Genomic DNA, 25,970 nt, shown 5'->3' on the forward strand with positions numbered 1-25,970 from the left:
TGTAAGTACCCTATTACACCAATATAACTCCACAACCATGAGGTGGCAGGCTTATCTAGTTAGAGCAACTATTTACATTGGGGGTTTGCTGTCTTGTCAATTTCTTGACTCCAGCATGGAGCCCTGAAATTGACAAGAAAGCTGTTTAGCTAGAGCCCTAATGAGGGTGAAGCCCAAAGCCTAGGGAACAATCAGTCTCAGAGGAGAGCTGTGCATAGATGCAAGCCCTGGCTCTCAGCCTCACACAATGCCCCTTTCCAGTCAGTGGAAACTCAGTGATAATGCACACCAGACAGAAAGAGATTCCGTGGGACATCAACCACTTCAGTAATTACTGCAGGGGCTGTAAGTTGACCTAACATTTTGACTGAAGTCTTGTAAGTGTGGACATGCCCTAAGACTGCAGAACAATACGTGAGAGGTTTTAATGAGACTATTCATGGGGACAGTCGAGAATTTGTGCATAGGTGAATAGCTACACGTTTCATAAGTGTAACAATATATAATTTCACACACTGCCAACCAAGGTATCACTAAAAGAAGAAAAAAAACATAAGGAACCTAATATTTAAATGTTCATTATAAAGAGGGATTAAATGATAGCAGGAAACAGAGTGTTTCAATACCTCAGCAAGTAGGAACATTAAAAGATAATTAAACTTTCCCTAATATTAAATAGGTTTAGGAACCTGACATTGTTTTACACTTTATATTTCTGTAAGTTCTGTCATGACAAGTTTTTTTCCCCCAGTTATAAGTGTTCAGAAAAAGTGAAAGTCTCATTACAACCAAATAAACCAATATATGTTTGGTTTGAGATTTAACATGACTATCTCTCAAAAGTTGGCGACACAAACTACCTTCTCTTCCCCAACATGATTCTCATCTTCATGCTCCTCTTCAACTCTATCCTGTTTCAATGTCTTTAAGAATTCACTCTTCTTATCAGTGCGCATTCTTGTCAACTTCGTTAATCGAGGCTGATTAAGTTTGTCAACGGGAGATGAAGAATTTGACCTATTACACTAATGTGTAGAGGAGAAAAAGTAAAAAGTTTGCAAGTTAAAAACAAGATAGAACACAAGACAGAAGTTCCTTTTATTAAGCAAGAAGTAAAAATTTACACCTACTGCAGTTTCACTTGCATCTAGAAACCAGCAGACTTACTTACTATGCTTACATAATGTAGTGTAAAATACGGTAGGGAGAACATTAAAATTCCCCACTACCAATGGGTAGTGGAGGCATTCTGTGTGTGTACCCACTCATGTCAGATTTTGAAGGAGTTCGAGTATTGCCTCTGAAAGGTGGTAAACACCATCAGCAATTTTTATGTTCAACATTCTTAGACAATGTCTTCTGAACCATCCACCTCTTCCCTTTCCAAATCAGCAAGATAGTTGGCAGATACTGCAGTGGCTGCAAGTCAACCTAAGGCATGTAACATTGGTGAAGTTTAATTACCTCACCCAACTTGCATCTAATATCATGGGCCCAAAACTGCTATAACATTGTCTACACGTTTTTACTTACTGTATAGCAGGTTATTCAGATTAATAACTTGATTTTAAAGATATTTGATGCAAGAAAAAAAATACTATACCTCTTTCACTGAATTCTGCGATACACTAAAAGCCTTGGCAGATGATTTGAAAGCATTAAAGTTGCCAATACCATATGAAGATTCATGAGGAAATGGAGTCCCAAGTTTATTTTCTTTTGTCTGGCTTTTCCATTGTGTAGGCTAAATGAAAAATAAAACCATTAGCTAGCATGTGCTTATTCAGGAAAAGCTACAAGATTAAAACAGAACACTGTTATTCTATAGGCCAGTTCAGGCTATTAGCCTTACTCCCTGCCGGTAGGCTTCTAGGGCTCTCTAGTCCAGCAACATCCATGGTCCTGCTATATCACAGATGTCGCCAGACCAGAATCCCGTACCAAAGAAGTTCAACCAGCACCATGCTCTTTTAGTTATCTAAACAGACCAAATCAGATTCAAAAGCTGTGTGAAATATTTTGTAGTATATTTAGTGCTGCAATATTTTTTTTAAAATGTCAATAGTATTACTCACTCTCAAATAACTTGATATTCCATTACATAAAAAGCATGTAAATATCTGAAGAAAGAATGAATCCATGGCTTTATTTTTTGGAAAGGGACTAAAATGGCTATTACATTCTGTATTTAAGAAACTGAAAATACTCAGTTTTTAAAATATTTTATTCAATTGTCAGCCCCACAAATTGACATAGTGCAGCTTGACTCTGAGCTCAATGTCAATCAAACTTCTACTGTGAGTACTACAAGCCAAATTACATCCTATGGAATGCCTGTGAAGATCCTTCACTCTTCACCCATTCAAGGAAATGCAAATGAGAAGGAATAATTTAACCTATTCATACACTCTGGTGGATTCTAAATTTAACTAGAATCACCCGGGAGAAAAAAAATGACAAGGATGTCATTATGGACAACTTGATGAAATCCTCTATTGCATACATGGGGGAGAAAGGAAAATATTAATGGGGTTAAAGGACTGGATACAAAAATACTGATAATATATTCACACTATAGTATTTACCTGGTGTTGCTCGTGTCCTTAACTCAATTTTTGTTTTTCATTTAAATAATTGCACTGGGGTGGGACTGGTAATGAGGGGTTCAGTATGTAGGATGCCGTGGGAGAGGACTACCCCAAGCCCCCCTCGCACTGCAACAGCTTGGGGCCAAATGAGAAGCGCCTCTCCATGGCCGCTATAGTTCAAGCAGGCATCACCAGGGAGAAGTGTATGTCTCCCAGCTGGGACACGTCCAGGTCCATCTGCCCTCTGAGCTCCCCAGCCAGACTGATAAATGGATCAAATTGTGCACTTCCCCCTCAGTCCCTGAACCACCAGCAACGTTCCCATTCGAATGAGGGAGGGGCATCCTCCCTAAAGGGCATCTGGAGGGTGGGAGTCTCAGGGCTAGGGTATTCCCGGACTGGGGGAGGTGGAAGAAAAGGAGAGTGGGACGCCTCCAGCCAGTCCCTTTCACCTGGTTGGTGACTATCTTTTCTGTGTGATTTTATGCATTCCCATGCACATGGGAAGGGTGTGTGCTTCAGCTTCTTTCTTCCCCACCCCCTTTCCACACAACCAAAACCTTACCTTGCTTTAAGTTATGGTAAGAAGCAGCTGAATATCACATTTGGTGTTCCTAACTCTTACTGTTTAAGAGGAGCTCTTGAACGGACAGAGACTCGCTTGCTCACAAACTCTCTCAAGTACAGAGTAGATTACACAAATCAATTGTGTCCCTTCTAATCTCACCTGGAATACACTGTTTAATTCATATCATCCTATCTCAAAAAGATGTAGCAAAAACAGGAATGGTGTAAATACAATCCAGAAGAAGATTCAGTTACTTTTTAAATATAAAACTACTTAAACATGGTAATACTACATGAACATCTAGCACTCCCAGATATGAGACATAAAAGTCAGCACACATTTTACAGATGAAATATTCATATTTCCAACACAGTTCAAGTTTACCTTTGCAGGTGGAGTAGCAGGTTTAGGGACCAATCCTTTATAAACACTTGTACCAGTTCCATTCTTGACTTGCTGTGAATGAAGACCTCCTACTATAGGGAATCCAGATATTTGCAAATCTTTTGTACTACCCTTTTTAATTACCAGCATTCTTGGAGATCTAGATTTTGGATTCAGAGGATATTCTATACAGAAACAAAAGCAAAATAAAGCAGAGAATGAGCCTTCTCTCCCTAATGTTGCAGGATACACAATGTTGGGCGGCAATGTAGTCCAGGGCAAAGAAAAAAGGCCTGGAAATCAGGAACTGAGTTCACTCAGTTCACTCTCTGATCTGCTAGTAACTCGGGGGGGAGGGGGGGAATTAAAACTTGTGAATTGTTACTTAACAAACAACAAGAAGTCCTGTGGCACCTTATTGACTAACAGATTGGAGCATAAATTTTAGTGGGCAAAGACACACTTCATCACAATTACCAATGGCCTTGAGAAACCACACTAAATGTTGACAACCATTTTTTTCTCTCATGTATATTACTGTGTTAATCCAAAACTAGAAATAGTGTTTGATTTCAGTAATTTTACATCTCCGTATTCATATAAAAAGCTATTTGGCTGCTGAGATTCCCTCTACTCTATCAACAATTGGCCAGGGCTAAGCAACCTTGCATTTGCTCCAAAATTATGGCTCAGTCTAGACTAGAGGAACAACTCTCCTACATGAATAGAAGAAAAAACGGTTACTTACCTCGTAACTGTTGCTCTTTGAGATGTGTCACTCGCGTCCATTCAAGTTAGGTGTGCGCGTGCCGCGTGCATGGATCCCAGAGCTTTTTTCCCTTAACAGTATCCATTGGATCAGCCAGGGAGCCCGCTGGAGTGATGCTGCTATACTGGTACATATATACCACTGCTGGCCCTCCACCCCTCAGTCTCTTCTTGCCAGAGTCCTCCAACGAAGGGGAGGCAGGTGGGATTTGGAATAGACATGAGCAGGGCTCGACAAATTATACAATCTCCTCACCTGTGGCGAATAGATTGTAACCCGGAAGAGCCGGGTTCCGGAGATCTGCGCAGTGGGGGAAACCAATGCTGGCGGAGCCACGCTGGTGCTATCGTGATGACTGAAGCTCTGAACCTCCTGATCCTGAGGAGGGCTTTGTGCAGTAGTGGGAAAGAGGGGAAGTGTATAGGAGCTGGTGGAACCACTGCACTTGTAGGGAGTCCCTTTGAGATGCTATCCCCTGGCCCAGGTACAAACAATAGCTTAGGCATTTGTTGTTCTCCTGGGAGGCCAACAGATCCAGACGGGGATCAGCCCCACCTCTGGAAAACGCCCTCCAGGCCGTCCATCTTGATGGACCACTTGTGGGCCCTGAATGATCTGCCCACACTGCAATTCTCTGGAAGGTATGCCGCCTCCAGGTGAATCCTGTGCGAAATGCACAGGTCTCAGAAGTAGGGCTTCCTTGAACAGGGGAGAGGAATGAGCTCCACTCTGTTTGTTGATATAATTCGTAGCTGCCACGTTATCTGTCAGCACGGAGATCACTTTGAGCCTCAAGTTGGGAAGAAACACCTGAAAGGCCAGCCTGACCACCCTGACATTTATGAAGGGAGCTCTTCCTGGGGGACCACATACCTGGAGTCCTGAAATTTGAGAGATGGGTGCCCCAACCCGCATCCAATGCATCTGGGCCATCCTCAGGCATATTTTCAAAATGAAGTCTTGTGCTGCTGGTTGGGAGGCAGGGCGGAGCCCCTTTCAGAGTCCGAACTTGACCCCCTACGCCTGTTCCTGCTGTTGGTGGTTGTGTTATTCCTACCCCTCCTCCTGCCCCGATCGGGTCTGAAGAACTGCTGGAAGAGTTGTAGGGTTGTCCTGGGGTGAAGGGATTTCCTTTGAGGTGCCAGGGTATGGATCCCCAGAGACTTCAGGGTAGCCCTGGAGTCCTTGAGACTGTGAAGCCTCAAGTTAGTCTGCTCCGAGAAAAGAACAGCCCCCTCAAAAGAGAGATCTTGCAGAGTATTTTGGACCTCAGGCAGAACCCAAGACACCTGGAGCCGCCTGCAGCACTGTACGAGAAACTACCTTGCTTTCATCAGGCAAGGTACCAAACCCCTGTTGGACTCCTGCAGGAGGAGTTAGTTGAACTTATCTACAGCAGACCATGTATTACAAGCATATCTGCTCAGCATTGCTTGCTGATTTGTGATATGCAGTTGTAGGCCCCGTGAAGGTCTTTCTGCCCCAGAGGTCTAGTTTTTTCAGGTTCCTTCTTCTTGGCATAGGCCCAGGTGGACCTTGCCTCTCCTTTTGACCCACCGCCTGGACTACCTGGGAGCTCAGGGCTGAGTGCACATAAAGGTGTGCATGTACCAACTAAGGGACAAAGTAAAGCCTCTCCACCCCTTTTTGGGTGGGTGGTATAGAGATAGGTGTCTGCCACAAGGTTTGAGATTTTTGCTACCATCTTGTTTAACGGTAGTGCAACCCTAGCGGGGATATCAGCTGTCAATATGTCCACTATGAGGTCTGAGTCCTCTGTGACCTTCTCCACTTGAACACCTAAATTAGTTGCCAGCTGACAAATCTTGGTGTGCCCTGGCATCCACTGCAGGCATGGAAGGGTGCAGGGTCGGCCAATGCCTCATCAGGAGAGGAAGAGGACTTCATCACCGGGAGCTGCTGGTACTATGGCTCCAATGCCTGCAGTAGTGGGGCGACCAGCAGTGGGGGCTGAGCCAGATTCCCCTTAACCTCAGCTGGTGGCCTCTTTGTAGGATGACTGGGCGGTGTCAGAGGCTGGGGCTCTAGTGAGGGGGGTGGCAAAAGGAGTATCCTGTGAGTGGCTACCAATGAGGGTCTCGGGGGGAGGTGGCCCCTAGGCCTGATATGCTCACAGCATCCAAAATGGCCACTGAGCCGGTCATTGCCTTTGGAGCAGCCATGTATTCTGTACTGTCAGGCTTGGGTGCTGGGAACGGTACCAGTATTAGGAGCTATGGCACAACCTAGATCTATATGAAAAGGCCTTTGAGCAAAGCAACACAGCCTCTGTTTCAGACAAGCAGTCCAAAGCTGACCACAGCAATGACTATGATGGTGCCGGAGACAGGTGCAATGATCTGTGGTGAGCCATTATCACCTGCTTTCTCCTGTAGGTGAGTGCTGGAGGGGGTATTGAGAGCGCAGACGGTGGCAAAGGCTGTAAATAACGCAACCTGCGCTGCCAGTACTGGAAGAGCTCCTTGCACCGACCCCCCCAGTGCAGAGGGCTATAACAACCCCACAGAGATTGGGGGTCCAACGGGAGCCTTTGTGCAGATGCCATCACCAAAGTAGACACCATTGCTGGAATGGGTAACACAGACGGGGATGGGGCCAGGGCCAGTAAAGGCGGGTGCAGATGCTGGTACTGGTGTGGGAGGCAATGTTGGTGCTGGTGTCTGTTATCTGTGCCGATGTCAGCACACGCACTGGTGCCAAAGAGCAAGGCTGCACCGTATGGTGCGGTAATAGCAGCTGGGCTGGTGCCTACACCATGGAAGGTCCAGGGTGTGCTGTGCCAGTTGCTGGGTCTGGGCCCAGAGGAGATGTGAACGGTATGAGATCACAACCCACATGGAAAGTCTTGGGGATCAATGATTTCCAGACGTCTTCAATCACTATGACCAGAACTGGACTCTCCTCATGTGTCGAGCTCAACTTGTGCCAACACAGCACGGGAGCCACCTGACACATTGTCATATCTGTGCGCCCATCACCATGGTGCACTTTGTGGCTATGTTTGGTAGGGGACAGCCCCGAGTGGCCTCTTCCTACTTGGCATTGGAGACTAGGACTGATGCTGAGGGTTTGGACTGTCTCAGTATGACCCGGAGTAAACAAAGGTTCCCACACCAAAGCCGGTGTGCTGCGCACCCGCAGTGCTGCATCCTATGCTGCTGATTGTAGAGTGGACTCCATGAGGATGAGTTTAAGACAGGAATCATGTTCCTGCTCTGTTCTTGGCTTACAGCCTTTGCAGATCTTGCTGCTGTCCGTATGATGGCCCCCTCCAAAGCACTTCAGGCAGGAGTCTCGTGGGTCACCGCTGGGCACAGGTTTTAAACACTTCACACATGGCTTGAAACCGTGCAGTCCAGGAATCCCCTCCGCAGGAGGAGAGAGATAAGAAGGGGAACTCCTCTATGTATAACAATGAACTGGTAAAACGATTTACGCTAAGGAACTACAACTAACATTAACACTATTTACAGAAGATTAAGGGATAGAATAACTGCATAGTCAAGCACCTCAGTTACCGTCACGTGCCATAAGAAGGAATGAGGGGGGTGGAGGACCAACAGCAGTATATATGCAGCGATATAGGGGTGCCACTCCAGGGAGCTCCCTAGCTGGCCCAACAGATACTGCTGACCCAACGGAATAAAGCTGTGGGATCCATGCATGCAGTGTGCACACACCTAACTGGAATGGACACGAGCAAGCACTCGAAGAAGAATATGGCAGTCTGATACAAAGCAATATGTGTCTCATTCATTTCCGGTTTCAAGTGTTTTTGTTATTTTGCTTCAACATGCCTCAGATGTGGAAAATATAATAGCATACACTAGCATACACTATTTGTATTTACTATCAACTTCAGGGGTGAGACACTTCATTAGAAAGACAGCACTTAAGATCATTAATCATGTTTGCTTAGGGACATGGTGTTTCTTTATAAAATGCAAGAAATATTTATACAGAGGAATTATCACACAGTCTTTTGCACAGAATTAGTCTACTGGAACTCGTGTTAAAAGATTAGACTATTTTCAACTCTAAACATTACTGTACCATTTCTATTAGAGAAACTAAATTAGGACTCATCTACATGGACAAGCTAGTGAAGAATAAAGCAAAAGTATGAATTTAAAAGCCAAAAAAGCTATTCCACACTGACTCCCTGAAGATGCTAAACTGCAAACAGGCCCTCCTTAGTGCATATTAAGGTGTGGTCTACAATATGATTTTAGGTCAAACTTAGCCATATTAGGTTGATTTTCTAAACAACAGGTCCACACCACCAAGCACATTTCACCAGCTGTAAGGGCTGTTAAAGTGTATTTGCTTTTCACAAAGAATAATGGTAAATTCAATCTTGCATAGACAACTTTAGGGTACTGCAGATGTAGCGCTATGAAAATAAACATTCTTGGACCACAGAAGTCGTCCCACAGTGCTCCAATGTGATCACTCTGCTAGCACTTTCAACTCTAGTGCTATCCAGGTGCACAGGAAAAGGCCTGGGGAAGTCTCAATTTCACTTCGTTTTGCCAGCATGACGAGCAGACCTCAGAGCAGGCAGCACACCTGACCAGGAATGACCAGGCCATAAATGAGTTCCATCATGGAGTGTGCAGGAGATCCTCTGTGTGAAAGGAATCTGTTCAGGCAGAACTATGAAGCAGCAAAAGAAACATTTATCTATGCCAAGACTGCACAGGGCAGATGGAAAAACGATGCACCAGAGTGCACAACAATGCTGCATGAAAATAAAGGAACTCATACAGGCATACCAGAAGTCAAAGCACGCAAACAGATGGTCTGTGTCACTGAGGCAAACATGCTGATGCTATGAGCAGCTGCATGGGATTCTAGGGGGGGACCCAACCAGTCTCCCAAAACTGCCTGTCGATTCCTCCCAAGAGATTCTTCAGGCAGCCTCTGGCAACAAAAAGGAGGACAGTGTGGAGGAGGAAGAGGAGGAGAATGGTCAACAGGTAAGCAGAGCATCCAATCTCATCAACAGCTGGGACCTTTTCATAATTTTGGAGCCAATCCCCTCCTCCCAAGACATAGGCCCTGATGGCAAGGAGGACACTTCTTGTGAGTTTGCATTTTTAATCATGCTACAAGTGGGTTAAGGCAATTGGGTGAGACCAATAGTGGCCACTCTGCCTACCCAGAGGGGGCTTCCCAAACAATTTATTAATGTGTCTGGAGATTTATTAATGCGTCTCCCTGCACATCTTCATTAAGTTCTCATAGAAGTATTTTCACCCTTCTCACAAATTTTCTGGCGAGGCCTACCTTATTCAGTCCTCCACAGCAAGACACCTTTCCATGCCAAGCCAGCAGTAAATGATCTGGCATCACTGCATAATAATATAATATATGGGGATATACCATCTCATGGAACTGGAAAGGACCTTGAGAGGTCATCAAATCCAGTCCCTTGCCCTCACAGCAGGACCAAGTACCATTCCTGACAGATTTGCCCCACATCCCTAAATGGCACCCTCAAGAATTGAACTCACAACCCTGGGTTTAGCAGGCCAATGCTTAAACCACTGAGCTATATCTCCCCCCACTATGCACACAAGCATTGCAGCATAAGGTCACATTATGTCCAGCATCCACTGCAAATCACACAATAGGGAAAAGACTGATATTGCCCAAGGGAAGCTATGTAACAGATGCCACTGTGGCAGTACACATCCATTTGCTGATCCCCAACAAAATATGGTTTGAGCCCCTGGCTCTGTGGTCACACCCAGTCCCCTTTGTCCCCGACAAGCTCCTGTGAGAAAGGAAAGTTGCACTCTTCAAGCAAGTAGGCGGGAAAACACATGGTGACTGCAGGACCCTCACTCCCCAACTGCAGATTCTGCCACCATAGTCTCCCTTTACAAACGCAGACACTTGACTAGTTACAGGGGCTGCTATTTGCAGGCACTGTGTCGAGCATGCTTTCAAAGTTGAAGCAAAAGACCCATTCCTTACCATGTCTGCCACCAAACTGAGTCTAGCTGCTCCCGCTACGTAAAGGGTGCTTAAAAGCATAACTTTGGCCTTGTACATAACACATGCCTATTGCATATGTAAAATCATTTTTTATGCCAAGAGATTAGAGGAGATTAGCCACTGTAAAACGCAGAGGCTAAAGTCTGCCTTTCACTTTTTTCATTACAGCAAGTGCAACAATGAGCTTGTTGCCCACTTCCCCGGCTCCTCCAGCTATTCAGCTAGCACAGATCCAAACATAATCAAGATGACATGTTCAGTGAGCAAACGCAATCCACTTGCCTAGACAGGGCACAATTACATGCGTGGAAGAGAATGATGCTGTAGGAGATGCAAATGAAGTGTGAGGAAAGGAGCATGTGCAGAGAACACAAACTCAGAAGATTTTGAGGCTTGTGGAGCAGCAGAGTTGCCAACACATGTGGTTGAGTCACAAGAGAGGCAGAGAAAACACAGAGCCCCCTACAGGCCATACTGAAGCTCATGCCCTCCTCACCAAATCCCATAGCCTCCTCTCCCAGGCACCGTAGAATGTGGAAGGGGGTTACGGGTAGCTTTCCACTCAATCCATAGGGATGTTTTCCAGAACAGAAGGCCATCATTCCCACATCAGTGATTGCTAACAGAGGGATTGTAATATGCTGCTTGCCCTTGCTTACACTCCTCTTGAAACTCCTGCACTGAACTCCTTTTCTGTGGCTACGTCTACACTGCAGGCTTCTTGCGCAAGAATGCTTACGCAAAAACTTGCAGAGCATCTACACTGCATACGCATTCTTGCTCAAGTAAATTTACAGTAAAGCATCGGAACAGAGGACTTCTTGCACAAAAGTTATTCCTCTCCCCACGAAGAATAAGCCCTCTTGCACAAGAGCTCTTGTGTAAGAAGGCAGTGTGGACGGGCAACAGGGGTTTCTTGCGCAAGAAACCCCTATGGCTAAAATGGCCATCAGAGCTTTCTTGCACAAGACAGTGTCCACACTGCCATGGATGCTCTTGCGCAAAAGCACATGGCAGTGTGGATGCGCTCTTGCACAAGAACTCTTGCGCAAAACAGTTCTTGCGCAAGAAGCCTGCAGTGTAGACGTAGCCTGTCTGTTTTGTGTTCCCTAAATAAAAATGCATGCTTTTTCAACAGTATCTTTATGAGTTGTGTTGCATGGAGGGGGGTCGGGGAAAAGGGAAGGAAGAGAAGTGTTACAGGGTTTACAGGCAAGCAACATGAATGACTATCCTGTTGCTGTCTGGCCATTCACAAAGCTGTTTTTCAAAGAATCTCTGACTTGCAGTGCCCCTCAATGTGCTCTCATTATTGCCCTGGTGTTTGGCTGCTCATAATTAGTGGATAGGCGATCTACTGACCCTCCCCCGGGATGTATTAGTATAACCATTTAAAAGGTTAACCAACAAGCATGACCTTAAGATTACACACTGGCTTCCAGCCCTGTTCCTAGGGAGCTGGGCTGGGAGCCAGCTGTCACCCCACACTGCTGCCTCTATGATAAACAGCAACAAGGGGTGGCAGTCAACTCCTTAGGAGTGGGACTGCAAGTGGGAGCCAGTGCATACAGGGAGCTAGCTTAAAAGCTCCAGGGGAGCCAGTTGCCACTTGAGGAGCCAGAGCCTGAAGCATGTAGCCAATAAGAATTTCAGCAGTTCCATGGTCACTTAGCCGCTTTTTAACATCCCTAACCACCCATTCTAGAATAAACTTTTCCCCCCTTACTTTCAGATATTGTGGTGCACCCGACATGCTGACACAAGGGCAATGTTGCTTTTGCTGAGATCTAACCTAGTCAATCAACTTCAAAACCTTCCTTTTAAACATGCAAAAGCACATTCTGCCACCATCCTGCACTTGCTCAGCTGATAGTTGAACTACTCCTTATTGCAGCGGTTCTCAAACTTTTTGGGCTCCGGAGCCCTTTACATGCGTAAAAATTTATGCAGAGCCCCAGCGGTCCACTGATTGTATGTACTGTACCGATCAATGTTTCCAGTTTGTCAACCTCACGGAGCCCCTGGAGAGGTCTCAAAGAGCCTGGGGCTCTGCGGAGCACAGTTTGAGAAACACTGCCTTACTGCAATCCAGGCTGCCTGTATACAGCTTCATGAACCATAGGAGCCAGGGGAAGGGCTGGGTCTCCCAAGGATCACGGTTGACATTTCAATGCCACTGACGGTAATTTTCCGGTCTGGGAAGAAAATTCCATCTTGCCACTTTCTAAAGAGACAGGAGTTCCTAAAGATGGTGCATCATGCACCTTTGCTGACCATCCCACATTATGTCAGTGAAATGGTCCTTATGATCCACCAGCACCTGCAACACCATCAGAAGTACCACTAGCAATTTATGTACTGTTTGGCCAAAATGGAGATGTACGTTCCATCTATCACCACACCAGTTAGGGAAACTGCATTCTGCATGTTTTCTATAGTCACTAGCCTTTGTAGCAGAAGATATTAATTGACTTGGCTACCTTGATCACAACAGCCCTCTGTTAATTTCCCTACTCCCAATTGATTTCCAACTGACAGCTACCTGTCTGGCATTGCAAGCTTCCAAAAAGCTATAGCCATTTGCTTCTCAACTGTCAGAGAGGGTCTCATTCTAATATTTTTGCACTTCAGGGAAAGGGCAAGCAATTTGCGAAGTTCCATGAAAGTGCCCTTACATGTGCAAAAGTTTTACAGACACTGCTGATTGTCCCACAGCTACATAACTATGCAGTCCCACCAGCGTCTCAGCACCAGAACCAACATTCCACTGTGTCAAAAGGATTTGTTGTTAAGATCAACTTGCTTCCAGCATCTGCCAATTGCTCCATTCAAGTGTTTCATACAGGTGTCTGTTCATGGCCTCCCTCACATTATTCCTCACTCCAGAAGCTCCTGGCTAGGCTCTGGACATTCCACAGCATAGACGCAATGTGTTTGCAATGATCACCATAGCACTTCACAGCTGAACAAGGTCTAGGCTTACTCTGCTATGGCATCTGCATGAGTGACCAGTGAAAAATGGACCTGAAAAAAGATTGTCTGCCATTGCTTTCAAGCTGAGGGGAGAGAAATGAGTGTATTATGGGATGCTATCTATACCCAGAACCACCTGCTGCATCATCTTTATCCCATCACGCAATGGGCGCCTACTCCAGAGTGCAAAGAGGTGGCAGGAACTGTGGGATAAGCTACTCACACAGTGCATCTCTGTCAAAGTTTCACTACTCTAACTTGTGCACAGTGGGACATGCATCTTCGACTTTACAAAATTGGGTGCTTAAGAAAAAACAATGTTAATAAACATGACAATCTCTCAGTGTAGACATGGCCTAAGTGTTCACATGGAAAGTAAGAGTAGCATCAGCAAAACCTGTTTAAATGGAATACACTAGTAAAAGCTACCTAAAAGTAAAATCATTATGCTGTTATTTTTATTGTTGGTGAGTGTTAGTAAATTAATTGAACTCTGTCATATGACAGCTAAATATTTTGTTCTTGTAGAATTTAGTATGATGTGAAATCATTCAGAGCATGGAATAATCTCTTGTGCCATATTTACAAACTAAATAAAAATAATGGAACAAAAATTATATTCCATGTTGATCTAGATTTTAATACATAGTATTAAACAGAGCTATCCTTCCAATTGTCTTGCAGGTTAATTTTCTGTTAATTTGAAGCTTTCTCCTATTCCAATTTAAGATTTCCAAAAGTTTGCAAGTGCAAGAATGTAATGAGGTATGAAAGCTCCCGTTTCCCTTTAAAATCAAGTAATGCACTGCAACAGCAAGTTATCATATTGTAATTTATGCTCATGTGTTTGGCAAATTATTTCTTGCCTTTCTTAAGATCAATCTGACTGTAGCCTACACCTTGGAAATCCTATTCTTCATATCGAACTGAACTGTCTCCTGTCCTATTGATGCTACTAAGTTTGCCAAGTTCTAGTATTAGCTTTACTAGAGGGGTAGCCAAACTGTGGCTTGCTAGCAGCATACAGCTCTTTTACCATTGAAGAGAGTCTTGCATAGCCTTCCCCCCATTTTCCACCTACCAGACTGGAGGAGGGAGCCCGGGTCATCTGCATTGTAGTGGGGTAGTGGAATAGGGACTTCTGTTCAGGGAAGGTAGGGATCTTGGAGCTTCAGCAGGAGCAGGGCTGAAGCCCCAAACCACGAGGCATCTCCCTAGGAGTTGACAGACATCCTGAGCCCCAACTCTCAAACTTCTGAATACCATCAGATTGCCTCAGGGGGCCAACAAGTTTGGTCACCTCTGCTATAACCTCTTCTGCTTTAGCTACACAATTAAACACTTGCTGACTTTTTGGACAGATATATAAGTGGGCTGATTTTCAAAAGTGGAAGCTGATCCAAAGAATTTACTAGCCTAACTGTAGGAACTTATTTTAAAATCTTGGCCTGTGTCGCATTCTAAAAGATGTGAAACTGAACAGCTAAAGTAACGAAGAATTAGCAAACAAGCACACTACTGAAAAACAGCGCTCATTTCTCAGGTTTCAGCTTTGCCAACAATAAATCTGTTTCTAAATAGTAGCTTTTATGTATGTTTAACAGAACGTGCTGTTCCTAAAAAAGGCAGACCTTTAAATTACACAAACTTTTATTCTTCAAACAGCAGGCATTTCCTGTATTTGTCAACCTGTTACTGTGAACAATTTTCTGTAGCTCAAACTGTAAGCTGGCAGGCAGTTGGAAATAGTAAAATACAGCTGCTCCCCGAGTTACGACCACCTCCACTTACGACCAGTTGCACTTATGACCAAAGCGGTCGTAAATGCAGATCCAAGTTACGAACGGCGATCCGCACTTACGAACAGCGCGGTTGCCATGTAACTCTATGGGATCTGAGTTACGAACACTTAAGAGTTACGGACGAAATGTTGGTTCGTAACTTGGAGAGCGGCTGTAAAGCACAAATTACAATTCAGTTCTCCTCAGATCAGGCTTCAAAGCCATAAAAATACCCTAAACAGATTACAAGCCCAGTGACTCAAAGTTCTTGTTCCCAGGTACCAGAAGCCTTTCCAACTTTCAGCAAGATACAGAGACATGCAATCTTCCCATAGGCAGCTATCCCTTAGGCCTCTTGCCAGACCTCCATAAAGGAACTTCCCTCTAAAGCTTACTTCAAACATCTCTTCAAAGACCGATCCAGAAGTATTCTTATATAAGATCTCTCACTGGCAGTCACGACACTTAATCAACTGTCCCCTCCTCATCATGTGTCCTGCCTGGAGACCAAATTCTAGCAACCCCCTTGACCAAAAGATGCCTTCTCACCATAAGTGTACAGATAATGCCAGTGCTTACAAATGAGTGTTCTGTTACATAACTGTAGGCAAAAGGCACTTTTTCATAAAGGAAAAGACTACATTTTAATATAGAATCATAGAATTCTAGAACTGGAAGGGACCTCAAAATATCAACAAGTCCAGTCTCCTGCCTTCATGGCAGGACCAAGCAACATCTAGATTAGGGCTGGGCAAAATATGGCCCCAGGAGCCAGAGCCAGCCTGCAGACCACCTTGCCAGGACCCTCAGGCACACAGCCCCCACAGGTTTAAAGTGCAGTCCTGTGGATCTCTGCTCTGGAGGAAGGGGGAGGCTGTGTGTGGTCGTCTGACCCCTAGCCCAATCCTCAGCTCCTATTGGCTGGAAACCAGCCAACAGGAGCTGAGAGATAGGCCTGGGGGATGGTGGCAGCACAAGCCTCTTCTCCCTCCTGGAGCTGAGAGTCACATGGACGGAACAGCCTGAAGCTCTAAGTGATCTGGGGCTGCAGCAGGCAGGGAGCTCAGCCTGCCTTGAGGATGCTGGCAAGGAGATGCTTAGGTAAGCACCTCCCAGCCAGAGCCTGCCTCCTCCTACACCCCAACACCCTCCTTCCGGTCACCATCTAAACCCTCTACATCCCCCAGCCCCTCCCAGGTTCCCTTCCACAGGCTCTGTACCCCCTCCTATACCCCTACCCCAGGCCAGAATCCTCTCCCACACCCAAACATCCGCCCAGACCCTGCACCCAAATCCCCTGACCCAGGTCACAACCCTTTCCTTCACCCAAACTCCCTCTCAAACCTCACACCATCTTCTGCACCTAAGTCCCTTACCCCATGCATCCTTCTGTACGCAACCTCCATCCTAGACCCCAAATCTTCACAGAAAAGCATGGCCCTTGACCACTTTCCAAAATCTTGGAGTGACCCCTCACCAAAAATCCCTGACAGATGTCTCTTCAACCTGCTCTTAAATATTTCCAGTGATGGAGATTCTACAACCCCGATCCCCCAGGCAATTTAGCCACCCCTGACAGTTAGGAAGTTTTTCCTAATGTCCAACCTAAACTTCCCTTGCTGCAATTGAAGCCCACTGCTTCTTGTGCTATTATCAGAGGCCAAGGAGAACAATTTTTCCTACCCTCTTCCTTGTAACATTCTTTTAGATATTTGAAAATTGCGATCATGTCCCCTCTGTCCTCTCTTTTCTAAACTAAACAAGCCCAGTTCTTTCAGTCTTCCCTCTTAGGTCATGTTTCCTAGACCTGTAATAATTTTTGTTGCTGGTTTAGAGTCCTTTTGACTTCAAAGTAGGTATGTGTTTTGCACAAAATAGTATTGTTATACCCTTAAACACATTCATGCATCTCCAAACCTTTACTACATTTTCTATCAAACAGGCAAAAGTACTTACCCCACACACCTGCTGCTAAAGATTTATTCTGGTTTGGTTCTCTCACATATTCAGGATTCAAAGAGGGCTGAAAGGAAAGGGATTTTTTTTAATATTGCTTAGTTGGTTCATATTTCAAGACTGATTTGCAGTAAATTTAATATTGGAGAATCACACTAAAATTACTTCAAATGCAAGATCTTTTGTCAAAGGAGATCAGTCCTTAGACAGCACTGAGGATAGGCCCAATTTTGTTTCTAAAACAGAGAAATACTTTTGCTAAATGAAAAGTACTGTTTGCTTCTGGTGCCTAAGACCTCTTCATCATTTCTTCATAATGAGCTTTGCTCACTGCAATCAATCCCATCTTGTGGGGCCATCCAGCAAAGGAGGAGAAAAATGTTGGTCATCCAGAGCAAGAAGGCTCAAATACTCTTACATCCTGCAATTCCCAGGTTTCAAAACTCAAGAGGTGGTTTCCAGCCTGAATTTCTATATGTCAGAAAGACTACTTAGTTATTCTACTCCCAAATTCTGAAAAAGTTGCGTAGACTGTATTGTGTAGTACTCGCCAGGGTAAATTACTGTAAAATATTGTAGAGGAAGATTTGGAACAGACCTAAATCCCAAAACTATCATCTATAAACAAATTAAATGAGTACTAAGCACAATAATAAAAGGAGGCAAGAATAGAAACATGTTCATGGCTAAACCACTAGTACCCTCTTACCTATGGAAAAGGTGATCTCTGTACAAGATGAACTCTGATGAAACCTCAAAGTAGCTTGCATAATGGAGAAAAAGGCACTTGCAAAAACAATGCAACCTTGTTTATTACAATTACAAGTAACTTACAAAATCCTCAGCCTCAAATTGCTTGGGCTCTTCCTTGTCTTCCCTTTTCCCAGTTTCATTGTCAGGTATGTTATTTTCATGCAGAAGTCCTTGGCTTTTTCCAGAGTGGAAAGTGCTGTTTCGAGCGCGGGAAGCTCCACCATGGTATCCTCCCCCTCGATGGTGTACATTTTCTGCCCCATTCCTGCCTTGCGAACGCCAACCATTTTTCTCTTTTCTCCCAAAATGTCCTTAGATTTTTAAATTTAAAAAAGTATAATTACAAGAAGTTTGTAAATAATTATCTTGTAAAATAGATACAGAAAATTAAAAATCATGCACGAGCCAAATAATGTTCTGAGTTCATTCTAGAAATGATAAAAAAAAAAAACACACTAAGTTAACTCATATAGGCAAGCAGAGCAGGATCTCTACCCTGTACTAAGACGAGCTCAGTTTCAGAGCAAGATGGCTCAAAGGAGTTTGGTCTGACTATTAAATGTTTGCAGGCCCCTAATCTGCTGTAGACTGCAACAGACATGAGCACACACTAGCTTAGTATTAACATTGCTCCTTTTCAAAAGAACAATACAATACATTCAGTGGCTCACCCTTCTAACCAACCAGTTCTCAACTGAAAATTCACAAGCCCTCTCAAGGGGGCCATAGGGCCTCACAGCTGAAACCCAGGATCTGATCCCCAGCACCCTCCACAGGGCTGAAACCAGGAGGCATGTGGATGAATACTGTAGCCCCAAGCCCTAGTTCTCCCCTTGAAGCAAAAGCCCTAAGCCGATTGGCAGAGTTGGGAACGTGGAAAGGCACTGCCTCCTACCTCCAAAAAGGGCAATAAAACAGCAGTCCCAGGGGCAGCTCCATGCCTCCTTACTGGCCAGATCAGAAGCAGGAAACCAGAGCCAGGCAGTGCAGGGAAACTGCTGCTCTGATTGGTGCTCGCAGGAGGCAAAAGCTGTGTTCTCTCGTCTACTGCTGTCCTGAGGTTGAAGCTGCTCCTCAGCTCACAGCCATCTTTATTTCTACAGAGGCAGTTGGTAAGAACCATCCAGGTGTGGAGACCTGACTCCATGGCTAGCAGACCCCACAGGAGAGCCCTTCTCAGTACAGCACCCTTAATAGGCTTCCTCCCTACATTCGGAGTCTTTCCTGCATGCTGAACTACCCCTCCCCATCCACACACCGCCCCTAGCCACTCCCCTGCCTGCACACAGCCCCTAACTGCCCCCTAAGCTGTTTTCAAGTTTTGAGTTAAGCCTCCACCTTTGAGTTATTTTTAGAGAAGCTGGGTGGCCTGGTGAGATGAGTCAGGGGCATGGTTGTCACTCTCTCCCTGAACCCCCGCCAATGTACTGAATCTGTTTGAATCTGCTGGCCCTTCCCCCGCATTGATGTCAAACTATGCCTATGCCCAAGGTTTCCTCCGCCCTCACTGGGCCCTGGAGTTTTTAATAGCCTGTCAAGGGGGACCTCAGAGAAAAAGGTTGAGAACCCTGTCCTAACCAACCCTAGGCTATCTTTCATGCCCTGAAAGAATTGTTCTTGTATCACATACCCCTTGTATGGCCGTCCATTCTCCTGGGGACTAAGCCAGGGGTGAGGAACCTTTTTTGGTTGGGGAATCCCTGTTCCACATCAATGACACAGCCTTTCCCCCCACCCCCAAAAGTGAAAAGGAAAAAAACCTCTCAGACGCGGCCCCAACTGAGAAGCAGGGGGGAGAAGATGCTAAAGCCCTACTCAAGGGGGACTGGAGAGGGCCAGCCAAGGCTCAGGATTTACCCCCAAGGCCAGAATAACTCTTCTGGGGACCAGGCACTAGTAGATTTTTGTGGGGGGGGGTCACCTAGGCTCTGGGACGGAGGTAAATGATTGATTTAGTGTGGAGGAAGGGGCTATCTGGGAGCAGGGTGAAGACAGAGGGTCTGGGCAGGAGGTAGGAACAGGCTGGCATTCGGGGTCTGGGTGGGAGGGGGCACCTACCTGGTACTAGGGATGTAACCTGTTAACTGTTTAACCGACAGCCTGGCCAGGCTAGAGCAGCTTCCTGCCTGCACCACAGCAGGCCCGGCCCAAGTAGCCCCCATCCATGGTAGACTTGGCCCAGCTTGGCCAGAATAGTCCATGGCACAGCGTGCCTGGCTGGGCTGGAGCAGCCCCCTGCACCATGTGCAGGGGTGCCTTTGAGTCCAGCCAAGCCCACCATTCCATGGGACCCTGGTTAAGTGGTTAACACTGGTTAAATGTTACATTTAGTTGGTTAAACAGGAATTTACATCACCATCTGACAGCTCCTAGGGAGACAGGAGAGATGGACAGATGACTCTGTGCACCCCTGTGCTTGCAAATACAAACTCCTTCCCTCCCACTGGTCACCATTTCTGGCCAATGGAAACAACAGGGATGGAGCCTGCAAGTGAGCACAAGGACAGAGCTTCCCCTCCACTGCCATTCCCCCAGCCGAGGGAGAGAAACAACACAGAGGCACTTCTTCCCCCCAACAGGCAGAGCCTGTGGGTCTGATGTGGCCCACAGATTGCTTTGATCCAGCCCACAAGGCTTGAGGCTCCCCCACCCAGTAGCAGGAGACGGCGGTTATGCTCCAGCCACACAGGAAGGTACCAAAGCTCAGCTGTGGACCCTAAGTTCCCCATTCCTGGATTAAGCCTTGTAACAATATGCAAACACTAAATGCTTTACTAAGAAAGGAGAGAATGTGCACAGGTAAAAACAGTATAAGCTTGTTTCATAGAGCTTTAAACAAAAAGCACTGAATAAGTGGTTCTTGAGAAACAAAATTGTACCTCCATTAGGACGCCCAATACTAGGATCAAACCCATCTGAAGAGTTGTGTCGTCTGCGGTTTGCTTCATAACGATTCTCTGTCCATGATAAATTTTCAGAATGCTTTTCAAAATTCAGTGATGACTGGAAATGAGCACAAATAATAGATTAGTGCTTGCAGCACTCATTTAAATTAACATAAGAAGGTCCATCTAGCCTAGTATATTGTCTTCTGACAGTGGTCAATGACAGGTGCTTCAGAGGGAATGAACATAAGTAATCGTCAAGTGATCCATCCCCTGTTGTCCATTCCCAACTTCTGGCAAACAAAGGCTGGGGACACCATCCCTGCCCAGCCCAGCTAATCATCATTGACCCTGCATAAACTTATCCTGCTCTTTTTTGAACCCTGTTATAATCTTGACCATCAGAATATCCTCTGGGAAGGAGTTCCATAGGTTGACTGAGAGTTATGCAAAGATATACTTTGTTTTAAACCTGCTGCCTATGAATTTCAGTTGGTGACCCCTTGTGATCTTGGAATTATCATAGATAGTTCTCTGAAAACGTCCATGCAGTGTGCAGCAGCAGTCAAAAAAGCAAACAGGATGCTAGGAATTATTAAAAAAGGGATATAAATTAAGACGAAGAAGATCCTACTGCCCCTATATAAAACTATAGTACACCCACATCCTGAATACTGCGTACAGATGTGGTCTCCTCACCTCAAAAAAGATTTTTTGGCATTAGAAAAGGTTCAGAAAAGAGCCACTAAAATGACTAGGGATTTGGAAGGGGTCCCATATGAGGAAAGGCTAAAGAGACTGGGACTTTTCAGTTTAGAAAAGAGAAGACTGAAGGGGGATATGATAGAGGTCTATAAAATCATGAGTGGTGTGGAAAGGGTGAATAAAGAAAAGTTATTTACTTGTTCCCATAATACAAGAACTAGGGGACACCAAATGAAATTAATGGGTAGCAGGTTTAAAACTAATTAAAAAAGTTCTTCACACCTGTGGAACTCCTTGCCAGAAGAGTCTGTGAAGGCTAGGACTATAACAGAGTTTAAAAAAGAGCTACATAAATTCATGGAGGTTAGGTTCATAAAAGGCTATTAGCCAGGAGGTAAGGAATTGTGTCCCTGGCCTCTGTTTGTCAAAGGCTGGAGAAGGATGGCAGGAGACAAATTGCTTGATCATTTTCTTCGGTCCACCCCCTCTGGGGCACCTGGCACTGTCCACTGTCGGCAGACAGGATACTGGACTAGATGGACCTTTGGTCTGATCCGGTATGGTCATTCTTATGTGTTATGTGAAGAAGTAAATACTCACTTCCTTCTTGCACACTAGTCATGATTTTATAGACCTCTATCATATCCTCCCCATTAGTTACCTCTTTTCCAAGATGAAAAGCCCAAGTCTTAATCTTTCCTCAAACGTAAACAGCTCCATACCCCTAATCATTTTTGCTGCACCTTTCTGTATCTTTTCCAATTCCAATATATGTTTCTAAGATGGGGAGACCACATTTGCATACATATCTATCAATTTACTAAGGATTCCTAGCATTAATTTTTTAGCCGCTACACAGTGACTGGATGTTTTCAGAGAACGATCCACAATGACTCCAAGACTTTTCACTAGAGTTGTAACACCTAATTTAAATCTCATAATTTTATATATATAATTTGGGATGTTTTCCAATGTACATTAATTTTGCATTTATTTACATTGAATTTAAGCTGCCATTTTGTTTCTTAGTCACCCAATTTTATGAGAAAGAAAACAGAATAGTTTACTGAAAACTGAATAGTTTACTGGGATCCAATAAAACAAGCACTTTCGGTTATGAGAAACAATAAAACTTATGGGTAAGTTGACAACTGGAAGTTTCTTTAACACTGTTCATGATAGCCCATGTATTGTGGCAAATCCCAGAATTTTTTTTTTGTTCTCACTTTTAATTTTTTTTTTTTCATTCCAGTGAGGGGCACTGCTTTAAACTAAGAAAACTATTGAAGTAACTCAAACAGATGCTTTTATTAACACATTTCAGAAAATTGTCATATCTGTCATATGAGTAAGTAGGAAATCTTACTAAGTTTAAGCATCTGTGGGGTACATTGTATTAAGTGAATGATTTATGTATTATTGTGGGCCAGGATTAGGAATGTTAAATATTGTTTAATTGAATAGTCAATTAACCTCATGAATTCTTATCAACTATCCTATAATACCCAGGCAGCTGTTGTCGGGGAGGGGAGGGGGGGAGTCTATAGCATTAGCCTATAAGCTTTTGCTCATCAGTTAATCAGCTAGTTGACTATTCTATTACCTCCTTAACCAGGATTGTATCTAAAAGGGTGGGAGGGAGGAAAAATTGTTCTCCTCTGCTGAAACTGACGAGCGGCGGACTTGGGGAAGCTGCAGAGCAGCTGGGATGCTGCCAGGTTGGTCCCACAGCGCCGACCCTCACCCCCCCTGCTCAGCGATAACTATAGTACTGCAGTCTGAGAGTCAGTGGGGAGCCCACTCTCCTCCCGGAAACTCTCGGCGGTGGCGCGGGGCTTCCCCCGCCTTCCTGCAACACAGCAGAGGGTCACCTCTCACCCCGTTGTTCCCCACCACCTGGCCGGTCGCAGTGCAGGTCGCGGCCAGGGGGTCCAGTGTGGGTATAATCCCCTTCCCCTTTGCTCCTCTTCCCTTTCCCAGCCGGGAGCACCCATGGGCCTCACAGCAGCTTCAATTATCCAGCTGGGCGGAGCACTTCTGGGTTCCAGTTGCTGCCGGACTATCGGGAGTGCCAGCCCACTGGATGCCAGACAACTGGAGTTTTACTGTACATTGCAGCCTTTTGAGAAAAGCAAAACACAGACATTTGCCTGTTTATGCATTCTGGCTTGCTAGGGATGTTAAAAGTTTGCTCAAGGATTGTGCAGCCTGGAAAAATCTGGGTCAAGACAAGTGGGTCTGTGCCCAAAAGTGCTAACATCTGAGACAGAAGCCTACAAGAGGGAATCCTTGTAGGCTTGGATTGACCCTTAAGGGAGAATATGGCTCAAGGCAACCGAACTTGTGACAACTCATGTCTCAGCAGAAGGAGTAGAAGCCCTGCAAATCTGAAGATATATCTCATTTTTGCTGATATGATGTTGATACAAATTTTTTTCTATCTAGAATCCTGAAAATTTACAGATAGCCACTTTACATCCAAAGGTATCCACATCTGTGGATGTCAATGCATATGTCCATGACTCATTTTTGCAGATATAGATGTGAATATAGATTTTGTATACTTAGAGCCCTGTGCAGATACATTACACTATTTATCTTTGCTACTACTTCTATCTAGCTATATTGCGGCTTTGACTGGCTGACTTAACGTGATAGCACTTTGCTAACATGGCCTCCTAAAGGTAAAGGCCTTTTTTTTAAAAAAAATTAAAATGTTGAACTATTCAGAAACAGCAAAAAAGGAGCCATAAATATTGATTTATATTCCCTCTTCACCAGGGCTCGACAAATCAGTGCATCTACTCGCCCGGGGCGAGTAGATTTCAGCCAATTGCTCCATTCACCGGTGGTGCGCACATGCGCAGTGCAGGGCTGGCGAGTAGATTTCGCTGTAGTTTGTCAAGCCCTGCTCTTCACATTTCAATGGTTTAATCCATCATCTGTGTGGACATAAAACTTTTCTTTGACCCTAACAGACTATAGCTGCAGCATTGAGGCTGGGCAGGTATACACTTTTCACAATAAAAATGAGGCGAGAGAGAAGTTACTTAGAAAGTCAGGTTAAGCAACATTTGTGTGCATTTTTAAACATGTTATGGAAACAACCCAAAACCCACTTAATGACGACTGGTTTTCCATACATTGTTAATGCCATGTTTTAAAAGTTTAGTGCCTACGCAGAGTGCACGGTCAAATGATAGGTTTTTAATTTTACTCACACATTCACCACAAGACATTATTTCTGATAAAATTATAGAAAGTGGTAGAGTGACATCTCAGGGGCGTATAGAAATGTCAGTGAGGAAATTCAGAAGTTAATTCTATTCAGTGTTAGACACTGGAAGAGCGAGACCCAGAAAGTAGCAGCAGTGTTTTTAAAATAAATGTTAATGACAGTCTACTGAGTTACAATGAAAGAGACAAAACATCCAACTCTGAATACAAGGGAAGCAGTTAAATTACTCTTTATAACTTCCTACACATGGCAATCTTGGATTGAATTTAGTCTAACATCACAGCCACTTACTCCTTCATGGAAAGATATTATCAAGAGAACTGGCAGAATTTTTAATTTCTCTACAAGCTTCAGATCGTTTAGGAAAAGTGGAACTAATCTTCCTATATCTCCTGGGAGGAAAAAAAGAGTGGGGAAAGAAAGAAGGGTGAAGCCATGATTTGTGATTTTAAGGTAGGGAAGCTCTACTAAAACTTCCCTGCCTCATTTGAGAGGAGACAATCTGATTAGTATGATTCTAAGAGCTCAGTGCAACCAAAGTTGATGTTCTTGCCTAAAAAGTGATCCAACTCCCAGAGGAGGAGGCCTGAGAGCCTGTGGAGTGCAGAGTAAACTGTCTAAGGAGACGGAGCATTCACAATCCGGAGTATTCATGTGACTTAGCTTTGTGTGTGTACAACCAAAGGGATTCTAGAGCTACATGAGGATATCTGGAAAACTTCAAGGGTAAAATCCTGACCTTAGAATTCCATTTAACATAACGGACTCCACTACTAGAACTCCCCCTCTGGCTGAACACTGCCCAGTAATTATGAAAAAATTCCCCCAAAAAGGCAATATTTCCTACACACCAAAGATTATTATTGGTTTTAATCAGTGTCTGGAGTCTGAATAATATATCATTTGAGAGCTTATTTAAATGTACATTTAGGTAAGACCTGATGTGGAACTTTCACCTGATACCATAAGCCTGAAAAAAGTAGTGCAACAATGGTACCCAAAATGATTCCACAGTTCCAGAAACAGTACAATGACTTTGGCTAGAGAGCTTACTCTAAGTTAATTTTAACACCCGAATGTGGTAAGTACTCGTCAAAGATACCAAATGACCAAAGATTATTATTAGTTTTATACAGGCAGGCTCCCCACCCCCACCCCCACCCCAGACGTGATGAAATTATTTAACATGTGGCAAAAATCTAGCCACAAAAAAGGACAAGTCACTGGCCAAACTCTCTCCATGAAGAGCATGTTAAAACAGCATTTTGGCAAACAAAGACGTGACTGTCTCTGCAGATAGGTAAAACAGATACTGGATCACTGTTGTAACGTGGATGGAAAAATGA

The 25,970-nt window shown here is 44.6% G+C and overlaps 1 protein-coding gene across 6 annotated transcripts in view; it reads right to left on the reverse strand.

Annotated features, from left to right (window-relative positions):
* Window positions 1-25,970, reverse strand: part of GPBP1 (GC-rich promoter binding protein 1) — an 80,094-nt gene that overhangs the window by 11,615 nt on the left and 42,509 nt on the right. For 5 of the 6 annotated variants that reach the window (XM_075932413.1, XM_075932415.1, XM_075932414.1 and 2 more), the window contains 6 exons: window positions 20,676-20,799; window positions 17,878-18,107; window positions 17,044-17,110; window positions 3,541-3,725; window positions 1,604-1,744; window positions 861-1,025 (listed from right to left, as the gene is read on the reverse strand). In XM_075932413.1, the coding sequence (XP_075788528.1) occupies window positions 861-1,025; window positions 1,604-1,744; window positions 3,541-3,725; window positions 17,044-17,110; window positions 17,878-18,107; window positions 20,676-20,799 (912 nt within the window). Of the gene's footprint in view, window positions 1-860; window positions 1,026-1,603; window positions 1,745-3,540; window positions 3,726-14,387; window positions 14,502-17,043; window positions 17,111-17,877; window positions 18,108-20,675; window positions 20,800-25,970 lie in introns of those variants that run through there. The other variant, XM_075932416.1, reaches the window with a different exon arrangement.

This window comes from Pelodiscus sinensis, chromosome 6 (genome assembly GCF_049634645.1).
Source record: "Pelodiscus sinensis isolate JC-2024 chromosome 6, ASM4963464v1, whole genome shotgun sequence".
Classification (NCBI taxonomy): Eukaryota; Metazoa; Chordata; order Testudines; family Trionychidae; genus Pelodiscus; species Pelodiscus sinensis.